General features: G+C 47.2%; 1 protein-coding gene across 1 annotated transcript in view; it reads left to right on the top strand.

Moving 5' to 3' along the window:
• LOC8036101 (histone-lysine N-methyltransferase 2A) overlaps nt 1-17,306 on the top strand; it is a 76,064-nt gene that overhangs the window by 49,865 nt on the left and 8,893 nt on the right. Inside the window, exons 26-30 of the mRNA XM_029966914.3 lie at nt 5,390-5,468; nt 8,009-10,203; nt 13,007-13,081; nt 13,535-13,659; nt 16,901-17,142. Of these exons, the coding sequence (XP_029822774.3) occupies nt 5,390-5,468; nt 8,009-10,203; nt 13,007-13,081; nt 13,535-13,659; nt 16,901-17,142 (2,716 nt within the window). The remainder of the gene's footprint in view (nt 1-5,389; nt 5,469-8,008; nt 10,204-13,006; nt 13,082-13,534; nt 13,660-16,900; nt 17,143-17,306) is intronic.

Raw genomic sequence — 17,306 nt, 5'->3', positions numbered from 1 at the left:
GATATGAGAAAGAAAGAGAAGTTCTCGCCTCCTCTCTCTTTGCGCCCTGTTTCACCTAAAGTCACTTTAGTTTGACCTAGGGGGCCTTCATGTCCCGCCGAAGAGAACTTGAAGTCACTCTAGTTTGACCCTCCTCACCTTGCGCGTTCACTTGGGGCTTGACACGCCACGCCCCAAGAGGCAATAAACCTATCGCATTTCAGATTCCATAGCGTTGTCACGTGCCGTTGAAAGCGTCAACCACAGGCAAAGCTCTCTCCCTCCCTCCTTTCTTCTCGTTAATTTAGTCGTCGTTTGTTGTCAACTTTTTTGTCCCCATTGCACTTTCTGTTCACTGTGCGGGCCAGCTAGTCCGCGCCCGAAATGACGACGAAGCAGTGGCAGGCTCTGCCACTTTCCAACAAGGTCGACATCAGCAGTTGTGTGGAGCACGGCGAAAAGAAATCAGACGTTGCCGCTGCCTACAAGATCCCGAGAAGTACGCTGAGTACAATTCTTAAAAACAAGTCTGCCATCCGAGACAAGGCCCGTGAACGGCCAAACGCGGAGAGCAGGCGCATCCACAAGCCGGCGTACGACAAGGTGGGAAAAGCGCTGTACCAATGGTTTTTGGACATTCGTGCGTGGAACTTGCCGCTCTCCGGACCGATGTTGCAAAGCAAGGCTAGAAATTTTGCATCCCTCCTGAACGTTAAGAGCTTCACCGCTGGATCTGGGTGGCTGCTGCGATTTAAAGATCAATATTTAATCGTCGGGAAAGTCGTAGCTGGGTTTTGTAAATGGGTTTTGCTATATCGAACTGATCATAGCGTTTCCTGCTGTTCGTTATAAACGGGTTTCACTGTATGTGGCTACTTCGGGACCCGATAAGTTAAGCTTCTCCGCTCTTCTTATTGCGGAGGAGGCGCCATGTAACCGAGCTTTCGGTTGCACGTCAAAAGATCCCCAGGTGGTCCAAAATAATCCTCCGTCCTCTGCTGGGGCGTGCCAGGTGCCCGTCGTTGGTTTGGCCTGGTGTGTGCCGTGTTGTCATGTATCAAGCAACCAAGCTGCCGCCCACAACAATCGGACAGCGCGAGCCATGATCTCGAGCGGGTGCATGCGCGCGGCGCGTGCATCGGGGACTGACCTAGGTGCCATACCAGTCCTGCCCGTTTTGTCACTGCTCCTCGCGCATGCGCAGCACGAAACTCCAGGAGCCACACGAAGCTGCTCAACCTCGGCCAGTGTAGCTTACGCTACAAAAGAGAGTGGGGGGCGGAAAAGGAGCAGAGCAGACGACACGCGACACTGCCGATGTGCAACTGTGCCGGGTCAACAACGCCGTCACGCCGTCTGCCACTTTCGTTGATGACATAGCCGACATCTCCATACCCTGGCCCTATGTTGCTGCTGCGCCAGAAAACTCCAAGTTCATTCATTCATTCCATACCCTGGGATGTCCAGTAATTGGCAAGCAGGACCAATGTTGCCTGCCATGGGCAAGGTTTCGGTTTCACTTTGTGATTTTCGTTTAAACGAGGTTTGCAAGCAAACTATTTAACTTTTCGGAAAACAAATGACATAGACCCATTTATGGGTATATTTAACATGATAATCACCCGTAATCCCAGAACTTTTGGAATTGATGGGAGTTGCCCTTTAATAGTGCAGTCTTTGATTATAAGTGTAGAAGAGGTGGAAGATGTCCATCAGTTAAGTAAAACATAATACAGATAACGAAAGAGAGTGAGTGAAATACAATATAGGTAAGGAAAAGGATTATCTTAATTGAACAGTTGCTAGTCCAGCAGTGCATTTGCCTTTTCTGTGTCTCTGTATGTAACCTTCCTTCATGTTCAACTGACACCATATATGTGTAGGAGCGCTCTTGTTTACCAGAAGGGGCCAGTTGACTTCAACGATGTACACCAGCCGCACCTCACGGATTTCTTAATTTTGTCATCTTTCTTCAGAGGTGAATGTCAGCCATCACTTTGAGGGGATTTTTTGATTAGGCAGCACCATGTGGACACGGCGGCCATGGCCGGCATAATCGCCTGGGTGCCTTCATGGGTGGATTTAGGAAGAAATGGAGGGGGAAGGGGGGTGACATAGCAGTTATTTGAATTTTGGTGCAATTACTGAGTCAACAAAATAGATCTGAGCACCATTTCGGCTGCAATGTCACGTCTTAGCAGACCCCCCCCCCCCCCCCCCGCCAACCAAATGCCTACTACCCTCCCACCCCAAGCCTGTCCCATAAAACTGCCTTTCGGCACCGTCTGCCACGTTTTCGTCTCTCATGGTCTGCCTGGATTATTGCCCCTCCCCTGGAACCAATATATCTATATCTGGAATTCCCTCCCCCCCCCTAAGACCAATGTCTGGGACTGCTACTGACTGGAATATTTATACTTTTCAAGGTGTTGATTGCAGAGGGTGAGCTCCCTCAAACGCGCTTTTCACCAAGTACGGGGCAATACCCACGGAGCTCTCTTGATCTGCAGGTATTGCTTCCCCAGAGTGCACAGGTGCTCGGTGAGAAGTGCACTGAACGGGCCTTACCAGCCGCAATTAAGCGAAAGCACATGTCACTTGGCGATGTCTTGAAAACCCACATTCATGCTTTTTTTGGTCAAATTTGAAATTGGAAAAAGGTTTGTATATAGCAAGCAGATTTATAAAACCCCTGGATTGAGACAGCTGCAACAAATTTGTCGTTTACATGCCACAGTTTATAGATACAGTTAAATTAAAATAACCGAGCTTGGAAGTGGACTAGTGAAAGGCTGGGAACAACTTTCACAAGTTGAGCTGCATTTTCGTTTAAGCACGGTGCACAGTAGTGGAAGGCTTGGAGAAACTATTCAATGTTTCATTCGGAAATATTTGGCCAAGACCACTATTCGCTTTGAATTCGCTTCGAACTCGAAATCTACTAGTACGCACATGCCTAAAATCAGAGATGCTATACCCAGAAATTTACCTTGTTTTGTATGCCTGGTCACTTGTACAGATACAGATAGAATATGTACTTGGTGATGGCATCTTGCTTCCACTAATGCAGGAGGGCATAGAGCAAACCCTCTTCTCACAATTAGCTAAAGTTCTGGTAACATTAGGCATAATAAGTAATCTTGTGATCACTATGATTGAGGACAATAGATTCAGGCTTTTCAAAATGTGCAAAATTAGCCACAGTTGGTTGGCATGATCTTTGTTATTTACATATGTAGCTCTAGTAAACACTTGCCAATTTATTCTTTATTTAGACATAATTATTAAAAGCTTGTGCTTGAGTCAACGGGTGCTATGGCACTTTCTTCCCCCCCCTTCCACATGCTGACTACCCGTGTTGGGGCTCGCATTATGTTTCAAAGCTTGTGTAAAACCAAAGCTTGAAACTAGGCTTGTGTCTTTGGGGAGTTTGTAAAGACCCCAACTTCTGAGGTAGCATGTTATCAGTATTTAAATCAGTCAAAGTTAACATTGAAATAGTGGCGATATATCGTGTCTACAGTTGCTGACCGATTTTTAACTTCACAATAGACAAAAAAAAGTCCAAATAGTAAAGCAGTCCAAAAAATCAGCAGATTAAAAAACATGCCTTTATTACGTCTAAGCGGGCTTAAAAAAATGTCAATTGTGCCTTGCTTCAGGTTACACTGCTGCTTGTGTTTGGCCACCTTCTATTAGCTTGAAAATCGCTGCCTTCTTTTCTAGCGTTATGGTCGAGTACTTTCCGCGCTTCTTAGCGACACTTCGCGGCAGCGGAAGAACAGGCGGGGCCACAATGTCCAGGCCAACATAGTTCAAAAATATTACTCACCGAGACGAGATAGGCACGAGTCCATGACTGCAGAATGGCGAGTAAACAAGGCAAAATGGCAACAATGATGATAATGACGTGTAGCTAGAGAACAAAAAAGAGCCGTAGCATAGCGTCACCTAGCAGTAGGACCTAGCAGTACTCAAGTTGCGCTGCCAAACCAATCCATGTGCAGCCAACATAAAATCTAAAGTGACGGCTTCTCGATGGTGTTTCCCGCTGATCGCTCGCGACGATTCTGTTCGAAAAATCTAACTTTCTGACTTAAGCTGTCTGATACATCGGTCGTGAATATGCACTATTTCCATTGGGTAGGTCATGGTTCCTCCTTTAGGCCTGCAATATTGAACAAGTCCAAGTTATCGGCGTCTGAAAAACCGGTCGACGACTGTACTTATCTAGTAGACATGCTGTTTGGTATGTCAGCTAGTCCCGAGCACGGAGCCAGTTTAAATGAAGCTGTAGCCTGCAGCATGCAAACGGTCTTGCGCTAGCGTTCGATTCTTCTGCAGCACCAACATTGACGCCCTTGATGTCTGTTACTGTGCTTCCATTTTGGGCACAAGTTTGGCCGCATTGAAATTCTATTTCTCAGTTCGTCGACACCTCGTCACTCATCCCTGACATCTTTGAAGATAATTGTTTTCTTGACCTCATTATTTGCAATGTTTTTTGTATAGAGAGCCATGGATGGCTGGATGTTAAGGGGGGACATGGGTCTTCGGAGCCAAAAACGTCCTAAAACTAAATTCTTTTGAAAATGGCGATGGCTGTTGTTCTTCTGAATTTACCAGGCTTCTAATTTCGTGGATGAATATTTGGGCTATAAATCGATTAATAATGTCTATCTGGGCTGAATGTGCATTGAAGTTGACCCTGAAACATTGTTTTCACAAGGCACAATTTTTGGACTTGTTGAAAATTTGCACGAGGGATATCTCAGCATTCAGAGCAGACAGAAATATAACCTTTCCTGAAATGTGTAGCTAAATGTGTGAAGCATACAATGTTGAGAGCAGATTTTCTAATATAAGTTTAGAAATTTTTCTATTTGATTTTTTGTTTTATTACTTGTTAGCCATGCATTGAGCACTGAACTTTAATGTGTGCTAAATCATTAATAGTGGGTTTATCTTAAAAAGTACTTCCAACATTGTATGCTCTACACTTTGTAGTATCTAGCCATGTGTTAAAAAAAATATTTTGTTGAGCAGTTTTTTTCCTATCATTCCTCTAAACAAAGGCAGGCAAGTTTTAATTACCTTGAGGACAATTCTACTTACTGAGAAAGTGACCAGATATATGAAATCAGCACAAAAAGCTGAGCAAGCTTGTGCAGTATCAATGCGTTTGGTCATAGAATAAGAAAAAAAGCTCAAAGACCAGTGTTCCCCCTTAAGTTAAAATGTACTGATTTTGGATGTGCACAGGGGTGAATGATTGGTGGGCATGTGGTTTGTCTATTGACCACATAGAAACTTTCAGTTGTCGACACGTCGAACTCGCTTGTGCTCTCTTGAATTCTTCATTTACTTTTTAATGAGAATTGGACGCAACAAAATAATAATTTGTTTTCAGGATCAATGACGATTGAAAACCTGGGACATCTCACCGAAGCATCTGACTTGGAGAATGTCCTTGTTCCCATCAACTACAGGTGAGCTGTGTCTTTAACAGCTTGATTGTTTCTACTTGAACTCTTCAAAGTTATGTTGCCATGGTTTTCCAGAGTGCTTGACATTAGCTGCTCTCTGAAAATGCACCTGGAGCAATATTGTGCATGTCTATATGCAGGATGTCCTACATACGGATGAAATGTGAGCCGAGGTTACTCTGTTAAAGGCTGGTGTAGCAGTGGCAGAATTCATATTTATTGAAGGGTTAATTTTAGTATAATTTTCTGATCACTCTGAAGGGGCAAAAACGTTTGGAAGTCATATTGGAATTATCTTATGCAATGTTGACCTTACTGAAACTGATGACAGCATTAATGTTTCTTTGAAGGCACTGTTCGATCCTCAAGCAAAGAGTAGTAGTACAGCAATTTATTTTTTGTTAATCTTTAAATGGCTAACATTGCTCATGAGGAGTGATATCATATATGTTTTGGTTTGTTATGTATGAAGATTATTTTGATATAATCACCTGCTCTTTAATGTCTAAAATGTGCGTCAAAAATTCTAAATTCTGACTCACAAAAAAAAAAAAAAAGTCAAGCAAGTTGATATTGGACTGCAAGCTTCAAGCCACAGTTTTGCCTAATAATTGCAGCTGTGACATTGCCAATCATAAATGAAATGGTGGCCTTGCCAATCATCAAATGAAACGATGGCCGCCATTTTGTGATTAACATTCATTATTCTCCACAGCATACACACACTTCGCATATATAGTGGCATCTTAAAATCTTGATGTATGTTGACAGGGTGTCTAGCGACCTGGAAAACTGGGAACTGTCAGGGAAATTTTAATTACCGGGAAAATTTAGGGAATTGTCAGGGATATTGTCAAAAAGCGAGCTCAGTCAGGGAAAATGAGCCCGAAATGCCATCGAGTGCCCTGAGCAAGGACTTGAGGGCAGAAAAATAGGCAGTAAATTCCGCTTAGAGCGGAGCGCGGGCTGTGCTCACCCAACGTAGAATGTGCTACCCGATGCAAAGAAAACAGCCGACAACTCCAGTCCAAGGCTTGGATTGGATTGAGGATGCGACTCTAGGCTAGATCCAGTTAGAGCTACTAGCTTTAGTAAAAAATGGAAAAGTCGCAGAACCCAATCCAAGCCTTAAGCTGAAAGTATCCGAAAGTGTGCATCTGGCGGCCATGCTGCCATTCGGTTATTGACGTGTATGGTTGACCTTCGTGTTTTCACAGTGTTTCCGGAAGTGGTCTCTTTATTCTTTATTCTTTATTCATCATTGTCCTGCAGCGCCATCAGGCATTATCGCAGGGGGCGAATAAACTCTGAAAAAACATTTCTGAATTCGCGGCACACACAATCGCACTGGGTAAGGCATTCCACTCCTTAATTGTTTTAACAAAAAAAGAATTTTTGCCCAATTCCGTCCTGGTGCGGTATTCTCTAATTTTATGAATGTGGTCTTTTCTTTTTGAGATATAATTTGGTGGTAATAAGTAAAATGAGCTATTAATGCCAGTTTTATTGTTATAAATGTTGTATAAAAACTTCAAGCGCAAATTTCTTCGTCTTAATGCCAATGTAGACCATCCCAGTTCTTTTATCATGTCGGTTACACTCTCAAAGCGGCCGTACCGCACCAAAACGAAACGAGCGGCACAACTCTGAATTCTTTCTAAAGCAACAATGTGGTTTTGCTGAGAAGGATCCCAAACGGTGCAGGCGTACTCTAGCACTGGGCGCACATAAGATAGATAGGCGAGCTCTTTGATAGATTTAGTTGATTTTCTTAAATTTCGTTTTAAAAATTCAAGCGCTCTGCCAGCCCTCATAACAACGTCGTTAATGTGTGCGTTCCAGGTGCAGTCAGCTGACAGAGTGACGCCAAGATATTTAACTGTTTGCTGTTTTGTTACGGTTTCATTATTCAGTTGGTAACATGTTTCAACTTTTGTTTTGGTTTTTCGGGTAAAACTAACATGGGCACATCTTCACTGACAATGTCGGCAGCAAGAAAGTGCTCGTTTAATCCAGACCAGACGAAGCCAAATATTTCGGAATATGCAAGTTGGACTAAGCCCGTGCAAAATGAACCTTACAGTGCTCAATGCTCAATACATTGTGTTGTAATGGTCTTATATGTTTAACCGACTCTACAGTGGTCAGGGAATTTCACCTGAAATTGTCAGGGAAAACCGGGAAAAGTCGGGGAATTTCAAAATAATAATCTGCTAGACACCCTGGTTGATCTCATTTCGATGATCGACAGTTTCCTCATGACTATCGTACTCAGCCTACCAAGCTCGTAAGAATACCTCGCACCAAGAAGCAATCATCGGATTGTTTTCTGTTCTTCTCTCGCAAATGAAAGACTCATTGAAACTACAAGTGGAATATGCTCATCTGGGACAACTACCTAGGTAATTCGGCATTCTTAGCACTTAGCACAATTACAGTGCAAAAAAGCACTAATGTTGCTAACTGTGTCACACAGCGTATGCACACGGACCAAACTTCACTCGTCAGAACCGGGCCTCACATCCACGCTGTCTCGTGCGCAGGTGCCGCCGGCTGTTCTGGAGCACGCAGAACCCCCGGCAGCGAGTGGTGTACACGTGTCGGACGTATGAGGTGCGGCCACCCCGGCCACCGCCCCAGGAGGACGACTGGGGCGTCAACGTGACGACGGCACACGCGGACGAGCCCTACGCCCCGCCACCCTACTCTCCCCCGAGGGAGGGTCCCCCGTGTGATATCGCCTCGGCGAGCTGTGATAGTAGCAGGGTGGGTGCGGTGTCCTCGAGCGACGCCTTCGGCACAGACGCCCCCTCGCAGTCAAGTCCCGACCTGGACGACCTGGATGCCAAGATCCTGGACGAGCTGGCCAAGTGCGTGCAAGGCAACGACAGCCACCTGGACTTCGCAGAGCTGCTCGAGAACATCTCGCGATCGTGCGACCCGGCGAAGGGCTGTGGTGGCTCTGGCGCCGACGGTGCGGGTGGCGGCGGGGACTACGGGGTGCCCCCGGTCCCCGACCGGCTATCGTCGGTGGCGCAGCCCCTGCAGACGCGGCAGAACGGCGCGGCGGACTCTGCGAAAGCCGTCGACGCCTCTTCCCTCTCTGAGGAGCAGAGGCGGGACTGTGCCAAAGTGTCAGCCGAAGCTCGTGTGGGAGCGACGGCACCCCCACCACCGGCGTCGCGGGGTGCAAACTACAGTGCGGTTGGTGTGAACCAGAGCCCAAAGTGTACGAAACCTGTAAAGCAGCCGCAGAGTAGCTGTGGCTGCACGTGTGAAGGGAGGGCGGCGGGAAGGACGGTGGGGAAAGTGGCAACGGCAGCGACGCCGAGCCGCGCCCGGTCTCGGCCGACAGCGTCCCCCAAGACAATACTTCCCAAAGTGGCCGGTGCACAGAGTTGCCAGAGGGTGAGGGCTTGTCAAATGCAGCAGCCGCAGCAGCAACAAGTGGTGCAGGCAGCTCCCCCCTGCATGGGACTGCCACCCGTGGCGCAGCCCGCCCCATTGGACCTGAGCCGGCTGGTGAGCTACTCTCCCTACGCCTACAACATCCCCGTGATCAACCAATACCCGTCGACCATCAACATGACCAGCGTGAGCTGCGACAAATTCGAGGTGTACGAGGTGCCCGGTGGAACCATCATCATACCTCGACATCATTACCGCCTCGAAAACTGCGTCTCCACCTTGAGCGTGGCGGGGGCGCAGGTGGCCTACCTGGGGTCGCTACCCCTGGTGGCAGCGCCCTTCATGCAGCCCGCCACCACCCCCCTGGCCTTCATCGGGGGCCTGGGAGGCCAGGCCCCCGTGATGCCACTGGCCCTCCAGCCCCCGGCGGGAGTGTGCGGCCAGGTGCCTCTGGTGGCCGGCTCTGGCCTGGTGGCCAACCCCAGCATGGTGGGGCCTGGCATCGCCACCGGCAGCCTAATGGCAAGCATGACCAGCTCCACTGTGGTGAACGGCGTCCCCAGCAACACTGGCCCGGCTCCTCCGCATCCAGCGCTGTCGACGCAGCGGACGACGTCGTGTTGCGTCGCGGACCAGCGCAAGAAGACTGTGGTGGCCCAGAAGCAGTGCACCAAATCGGTGGTGGTGCGCAACAGGGTCGTCCAATCATCGAGGGGCGGCGGCAAGTCAGTGGTCACGCAGAGCCGCTCCTCGTTCGTGTCCCAGCAGCAGTGCACCAAGTGCGTGGTCCTGCCGGAGCATGTCCCCCACGCAGTCGCAGCCGGAGATCCGCCCGAGGCGGGCCCCGTGCCAGCCGTGAGCTCCACCGCGGTGCTGCCCCCGGCTCCCCCGGTGCCCTCTCTTCCGCCGAGGAGCAGGACCTCTCCGGACCTCTACCCAGAGCCGGACTCCTCAACGGCGGAGGACCTGTTCGGTGGGCCCGGGCGCGTTTCACCCGACTTGCTGCCGCCCCCCCAGCCCCCATTCAGCCCTAGCCCCCAGGCGAGCCCCCGCGGGGACTCTGGGTCCCTGGGGGCCGAGTCCATCTTCGCCTTGCTCCAGAAGGCGGCGCAGCGCATCCTGCAAGATGGCTGGCCTGCCGACGCGGATGCAGACCCCGTGCCCCCGCCTCCGCCGCCCGCACCGGAGGCCAAGGAGCCCGTCCACAGCACGGTCAACTTGCCGCTGCCACGGGACTCTCGGGACAGGTTGGCCCCCTTCGACCGGCCCTACGTTGTCTACGAGATCAGCAGCGAGGACGGGTTTCTTCACTCCTCACACGACGTCCACGGTACGTCAGACTGTTTAGAGTTACAGAACGGGGGACGTGGACATTTTGAAGAACGTTAATTTTCAAAGAATTTTATTTATGAAAGAACATCCAGAATTGTTGTAGACTCGCTTTGCATCTTGCCCGTTAAATGATGAGGGCTCTCTTTGGCAACTTGCCAGCTTTCCATTTATAGCATTGAGTGATACGATGGAATCTCGGTATAATGAATATCACGGGACTGCCAATTGTAATTCGTTATTTTGAAATATCGTAATAATGAAAAAGCTTGCCGATTTACCTACCTCTGCAATGAGGACATCAGCGAATGTATCCATGCTGAGAGCAATGCAAAATGCAAATTCTCACTGTACATTTATTTGAAGAAATCTGTCATCACCCTTCAGCAGGTGCAAGACAAGCGCTGCAGTACGAACGGTTCATTACCGTCGGTGATCCGATTCAGTGATCTTTTCGCAATCTTTCAGTATCGTTACGACAGTCGACGGGGCGATGCCACGTTCTTGGGGAACCTAGACTTGCTTCTTGCCGCCATCTACTTTGCGAAGAATGTCAACCTTGTAGCAAAAATTGCTTCCGTTTCTTCTTGCCGCTTGCAAAACTCGGATTGGGTTCACTTTGAGACACAAAGAAAACAGCAGCAGCATGGTGATGCAACGGATGCAGCAATCTAAAAATAACCCTAGCCGGGTATACGCTATGTAGTCAAACCGGATGGATGAATACCCAGTGTCCAACGATGATAGATGGCAGTTGGAGGCGCCCATGCCACGAAGTGGCCGAATTTCGCACTATCAATTCGTAGTAGTGAGGTGTTGCTCATATATGAGAGCACATAAATTATGTATGTTATTATGAAGTGTTTGTTATTTCGAAATTCGTAGTATTGAAGTATTTCTACATTGCTAGTACAGGCATTTGGAAGGGGATCTTCGAAATTTTTGTAAAGTGGCATTCGTTGTAACAAGATTTCAATGTACTCCTAAGCAGTCATGTAGAACTTGCTAGCTATTACTATTTGTAGACAGTCTCGTAGCATTTAGATTTCGGGGTTGAGCCGGTACTTTTTGCCACCAATAAATGCAATTACTACATCCTCATTGAGTAAAGTGGTAGTTATAATGTTCTCCGTACGGTCTACAATAAAACACTACTTGGTACGATAAAATGAAGGAGTCGCACATTTAGAAAGGTCGCTGCGAAGCTTGTCCATGTAGGCAGATGAAACGTTGCACTCTAAACACGAGTGGCAAATCTGGGCAGTGGGACGCGACGTTCCTTCTGGCTTCACAGTTCTTCGAGTGCCCGTCGAGCAGTTAAATTTGAATAACCTACGCTGTCCATCCCTGCATACCGATTTTGATAGGGTTTCATATTTGCATGGTTTATATTTCTTGGAATGAAGGCGTTATTGTTTTTCTGGGTTAATTTCCTTTTTCTACAGATACAACTTCTGTTTTTGGTGTCAGACCAGATATTGGCATTTGTCAGGGCTTACGTTGAAGAAAATGGGGCACGGGCATGGGATTCCCGGACTTCTGGGAAACATGTGGGTGACCCGAAGGTTTGGAAAATGTTCTGGAACTGTTACGATAAGGAAACGAGAGTGGCGGTTCTTGAAGAAAGCAGAGGCCTTGCCGAGAGTTTGGTGTGGGTTGTGTTCCTGGTCGGCGTAAGCAAAGCTGTGGGTAAAGATTTCTTCCTACGAAGCTTGTTTTTTCTTTTTCGAGGACAGCTCCAATTTGTGATTTGTTGGTTCTCCCCGATTTTGATAAAACCAACTGGGGGTTTGTTTTTAGAGTTTATCGGTACACAGTCGTCGACAGATTTTTCGGACGCCGATAATTCTGACTTGTTGAATATATCGGACCAAAAAAAGGAACCGTGACCTACCCGATGCATATAGTGCATATTCACGACCAATGTTTCGTACAGCTTGAAGTCTGAAAGCTTGATTTTTCAGACAAAACCGTCACAAGCGATCAGCTGGAAACACCACCAAGCAGCTGGCATTTCAGATCCTATGTTGTCTGCACATGAATTGGCTTTTTTTTTTTGGCAGTGCTACTTGAGTACTGCTAAGTCCTACCACTAGGTGGCGCTATGCTACATTTTTTTTTTTTTTTTTTTTTTTTGCTATGAGTTATTATTATTGTTGTTTTCACCATTCGCCATTCTGCAGTCATGAACTTGTGCCTCCCATCTCGTCTTGGTGAATCGTGTTTTCGGACTACGCTAGCTTGGACGTTATGGCCCAATCTGTTCTTCTGCCGCCGCAAATTGTTGCTAAGAGGTGTGGAAAGTACTCGGCCATAAGGCTAGAAAATTGGGCAGCGATTCTCATGCTAATAGAAAGTGGCTAAATGCAAGCGGAGGCGTAACCTGAAGCAAAGCACTATCGATGGCTGTTTTAAGCCTGCTTAGACGTAATAAAGGCAAGTTTTCCAATCCACTGAGTTTTCGAACTGCTCTATTATACGGATGTTTCTTTGGTCACAGCGAAGTCCGGAAAATCGGTTGGTGACTGCATACTGAAAACACAGAACCTACTCAAAGCGGAGGCCACGATACTTCAGGTTCTTGATGGGTGCTCGAAAACCTTCAGACGAGACTGAGATGTTGTATCTAGGAGCACTATTTGCCATTCATTTTCAGTGTAAGCAGGTTTACAGACATTTGGGTGTAACACATTGGTGTGACGTAATTTGAGTGCTGTCCCTGCAGCTTTGCAGTTGTCATGTTTAAAGTGCGTCCAAGAGTAAGATGTGGTTGTTTCTTCAAAAGCTGCTCACATCTTTTCCAGAGGCGTGGCGTTACGTGTTTGAAAAGCTCCAGGATGCCCGTGCAGCTGCCAACCTCCAACCCCTAACAGCAGATGGTGCGTTGACAGTGTTCGCCTTTTATTTCCGTCTCCGGCACTAATTTCTTCCTCCATTCTGCTATGCCGGTGACCTTGGAATGTTCATAATCGCTCTAAGGGTGACTACGGCGGGTATAAAATGTTAATCGCTTTCGGAAGGGCTCGTGAGAAGGACTGTCTTGTAGACAAAATTGCTGCAACATATTTTGACTATACAGCTCTCGTATCTTGCTGTTTTTTTGTTCCTGGCAACCTGTTGACCATCTACTAACCTGTCTTGACATTTTTGTCTGTGTAAATTGTAGGAAATGGTATTTGCTGCAAGTATTTTGGAAGCCTGTAAATTTTATGGCATCCTTTTACAACTCAGAATGATTTGGTTGTTGACCTGCACCTAGGGTAACTAGGAGTTCTCTTGTTTCTTCTGCCAACTTTTGTAAGAATGCCTGGACGGTGTGACCTGTCTTGCAGATGTGGATGGCTTTTCCATGATGGGCCTCACTCACAAGACGGTGGTGTATCTCACGGAGCAACTCAGGGGTGCAGACAACTGTGTCAACTACTGCTTCAAGTTTCACAAGAGGAACTCTGTTAAGGTATAGTTTTCATCAGTGTTTAGTACACAGTACCTAACTGAGAAGTCATTGACTTCATGTAAAATAATGAGTACACTGGTGTGCAGTGTGTACTACGCGACACTGTTAGCGTGAAAGTGTCTTTTTTTTGTGTGTGTGTTTTACTTCGCAAGGGGATTGGCAGGCACCGAACTTTACCACTTAGGTTAGTGCTGCAGCTGAGCACCTTTCGTGATGCAGTAGTTCAAATTACAGCATTTTCATTTTTAAGAAAAGACTACCTTCTTTGTGCTAACAGTGTCGCTCACTGCGCTTGAAGGAAGATTCTATAAATGCAGTGTTCTTTGAAAGTAAAGTGTAAATACTTTTGAATACTATATTTCATAATACTTTTTCGTAGTATCACTGTGGATATCGGATAAAGTGAAGTAGCCGTACAGTAGCTTTTTTTTTTTTTCGCCAACAAATTACAATTAGACGAGATCTCGAACGACGATAGCACATTTGCACAGGACGATTATCCACCGTTTTGTTTTTAGTGGTTTGTGCAGACTTATATAGCACTCCACCTCAGTTGTGTGCAATGCTGGGAAAGCCGAGGACGCAAGCGTGTTGCTCTTGAAAGAGCTTAGATTTTATTGAGCTCTCACACAATAGGGTCCTGCTTGGGTTAACAACAAACAGAGTCAAAACCAGGCGAGCAGAGTCACATATTTCTCTATTTCTTGGCAGATATATGACTGTCGCAAAGAATCTCAGTGTATCGCTTCGTCCCAAAGGAAATGTGCCGAAACAGTCGTACTACAGTCGAACCTCGATATAACGAACTTCAATGTAACGAAATCCTCGATTTAACGAAGTATTTTATTTTTCATAATTTCTTGCCCATAGACCCCATGTATTTTTAGTCCCTATATAACGAAGTCCATTTTGCTGCTATTTCAATATAGCGAAGCGCCATTGCCATAGAAGGCAATAAATAAATCAACTCTATAAAACAACTTCGCAAAAAAATTGTAAAAAAAAAAAAAAAAATTATGCGCAAACGCGAGCGCTTGATACGTTACTTCACGGGGACAGGCCTTCCAACGTTCCTAGGCTGCCCGAGGATGCGGCGCCGGTAGCGCCGGCGAGGCATGCGGCAAAGCGGATTCCGCGAGGCTGGCCAGAAAATGCCGAGCAAAAAGTTAACACGACATAACAGCATCACCACTGACATTCACTGATCATCATAGTCCACTGTACCGCGGGTAGCGCGGGAGCCCACTTCGGCGGGGGAGCGACGTGATGGCGCGACCGCGCGACCGCACGGGCAGTGCCATCTAGGAGAAGACCGAAAAGACAGATTATCGTCTTGCGAGCGTGATGTAAAGCAAAGGCGCAAGCACACTGTGGGCGCAAGGGGGCAAGTAAACTGTGCGGGCAAGAGTGCTGTGTAGGTTGGAAACATTGGCACCGCCTAAACTAAACAGCTTTATTTTTTAACCAGGCGGTTCACTCACGTGCTTGCTGCCATAAGGAAACGTAAAGTTCTTTTTTTGGATGAGAAAGCAAACGTTTTGGACGCCATCCTGAAGAAACTGCCGAGATCACAAGCACTCGGGAAGTGCTTGACGCAATGGTGTACTGAGGAGGTACACGGCGTCGCATGGGCAGCAAGATGCCGTGCAAGCGCTCTGGGCGCTCGAACGCCGTATGACGCCGCCGACGCCGCTGCTACTGTCGGACAAGGCGCAAGCAAAACTTGCGGACTACTTTGCCCCTAAATAAATGTCATTTTCGGTGAGTTTTCATACCCGTAAAATGTTTCGGAATTTTTTTTTTTTTTTCGCATGCTAAAGTCAAATTTTGATTTAGCGAAATTTCAATGTAACGAAGTAAATTGCGAATTTTACCGACTTCGTTACATCGAGGTTCAACTGTACTTCCATCTTGTGATGAAAGGGCGGAAGCACTGCGCCAATTGCGCCATGTGTGCCAATCCATTTTCGCTGCGCCATCCTGCTCACAAGCGCAAATGTTGTGCCAAAACTAGCTGAGAAAGCTTTTTTTTTAAGCTATATTTTTTGGAGTCTTCTTCTTTACTGGCCACAGTCGTTTACGGCGTGTTCGTTTAAGTAATTCTGAACCAATGTTAGGAAACCACCGTACCCATGTTGCCCTGTCAACAGCGTGTAGGTGTCTTATCTCCAAAAATAGAACATGCATAGGTGGCTTTGTCAGAAGTGCTGAAACATCAATTCATAGTGTACCTACCTTTTTTCTTTTTTTCTTTTTTTTACACAGTGACGCTGAGTTTGGCCGCGTGTCTCGCATTCGAAATACCGCACACGTTAAATCACGTATATCGTAAAGTCTCGTATAGACTCCAGCCCCCAAGTAATCACCAATCCAGTTTTTTTAATCAAATCACCCTCGCGATTTCTGGTATTGGTATGTGACAAGCATTTTCGCTGTGGGTTTTCTCAGGCTTATCGCACCGTGGCACGCAAATCTGCAGCTTCTGGAATCTGCAGGGTACCCGTCCCCGTGACATGAAAATTCTTAACTCATTCCCGCATTTTGCAGTGAAGCTGTTTATGGCTAGGGTTCCATAGATTTTTTTGTGTGCGTAGACAAAAACTCGGTGAAAACTTGCACTGCCCTCTCTTTGTCGTCGTTCCAAGCTCTTGCATGCCTAGTTCCCTTTTCTTCCGCTGGGTGGCGGTCTCGTCGCGCACGTCTAGTTTCCTCCAGCTCCTCGGGGCAGCGATAGTCCTCGACATGTGTGTGCGCATACCTTTCGTCACGGTGATTACCGATCAAGACAATAATTGTGTCTCCACCTTTGTTCAAAATTCTGTGTCACGTCTGTGTCGTGTGCTAAACAAATTTGCTGGTCATTCACCTTCACAAAGTGGAATGGCTCATAATTTTTTTTTTTTTTTTGTCTGCCTATTGCACTTGCGATATCAGTTCCAATGACATCTGAGTTCGTAGCAGGTTCTTACGTGAACATCGTACTGTGAAGCGCGAATGTGCCGCGTCCACATTCTACTGCCTTACTCATGTCGGGAGTTCATAGCAAATTCCCGCATACTTATCGCGCCGTAGAACAGGAGTTCGCCGTGTTTGCAATCTTTGGTATAAATATTGAAAAGACAGTGTGTGTGTTGAGCTGGTGATAGTTAATCATGATGTTTAAAACCTGAGGCCGTGGTGAGCGAAAATATAGGAAACTTTGAAGTCGAAGAGTTCCCGTTTCACGCACCCTCCCAAACAGCTGGCAGAGAACCCTTCGGGCTGCGCGAGGCTGGAGCAGTTTGAGAGCCGCGGGGACCATGACATGTTCAAGTTTCTGGCGTCTGCCCACCGCTGCCCACCCCGCTACGACCCCAGCGAGAGCGGGGAGGAAGTGGAGGTGCTGCACAAGTCTTCGAGACGCCTGACCAGCCTCGACCTGCCCATGGCCATGCGCTTTCGGCACCTGAAGAACACCGCCAAGGAGGCCGTCGGCGTTTACAGGTGGGTAGCCGCTAGGCGACGACTTGCTCTGCTTGACGTCCTTGGGGTGTCCATGCCTGTGCTCATCGTCACATCGAAAAGAACTAAAATTTTTGCACATTATTCACACGCTGCATGAAGTAGTCCTTACAAGGTTTGGTTGTTGGGGGAAGAAACTGGACTTC

Source organism: Ixodes scapularis, unplaced genomic scaffold (genome assembly GCF_016920785.2).
Source record: "Ixodes scapularis isolate PalLabHiFi unplaced genomic scaffold, ASM1692078v2 PGA_scaffold0__279_contigs__length_252992795, whole genome shotgun sequence".
Taxonomy (NCBI): domain Eukaryota; kingdom Metazoa; phylum Arthropoda; class Arachnida; order Ixodida; family Ixodidae; genus Ixodes; species Ixodes scapularis.
The sequence above is the reverse complement of the archived record's forward strand: the minus strand, read 5'-3'. Positions and strand labels throughout refer to the sequence as shown.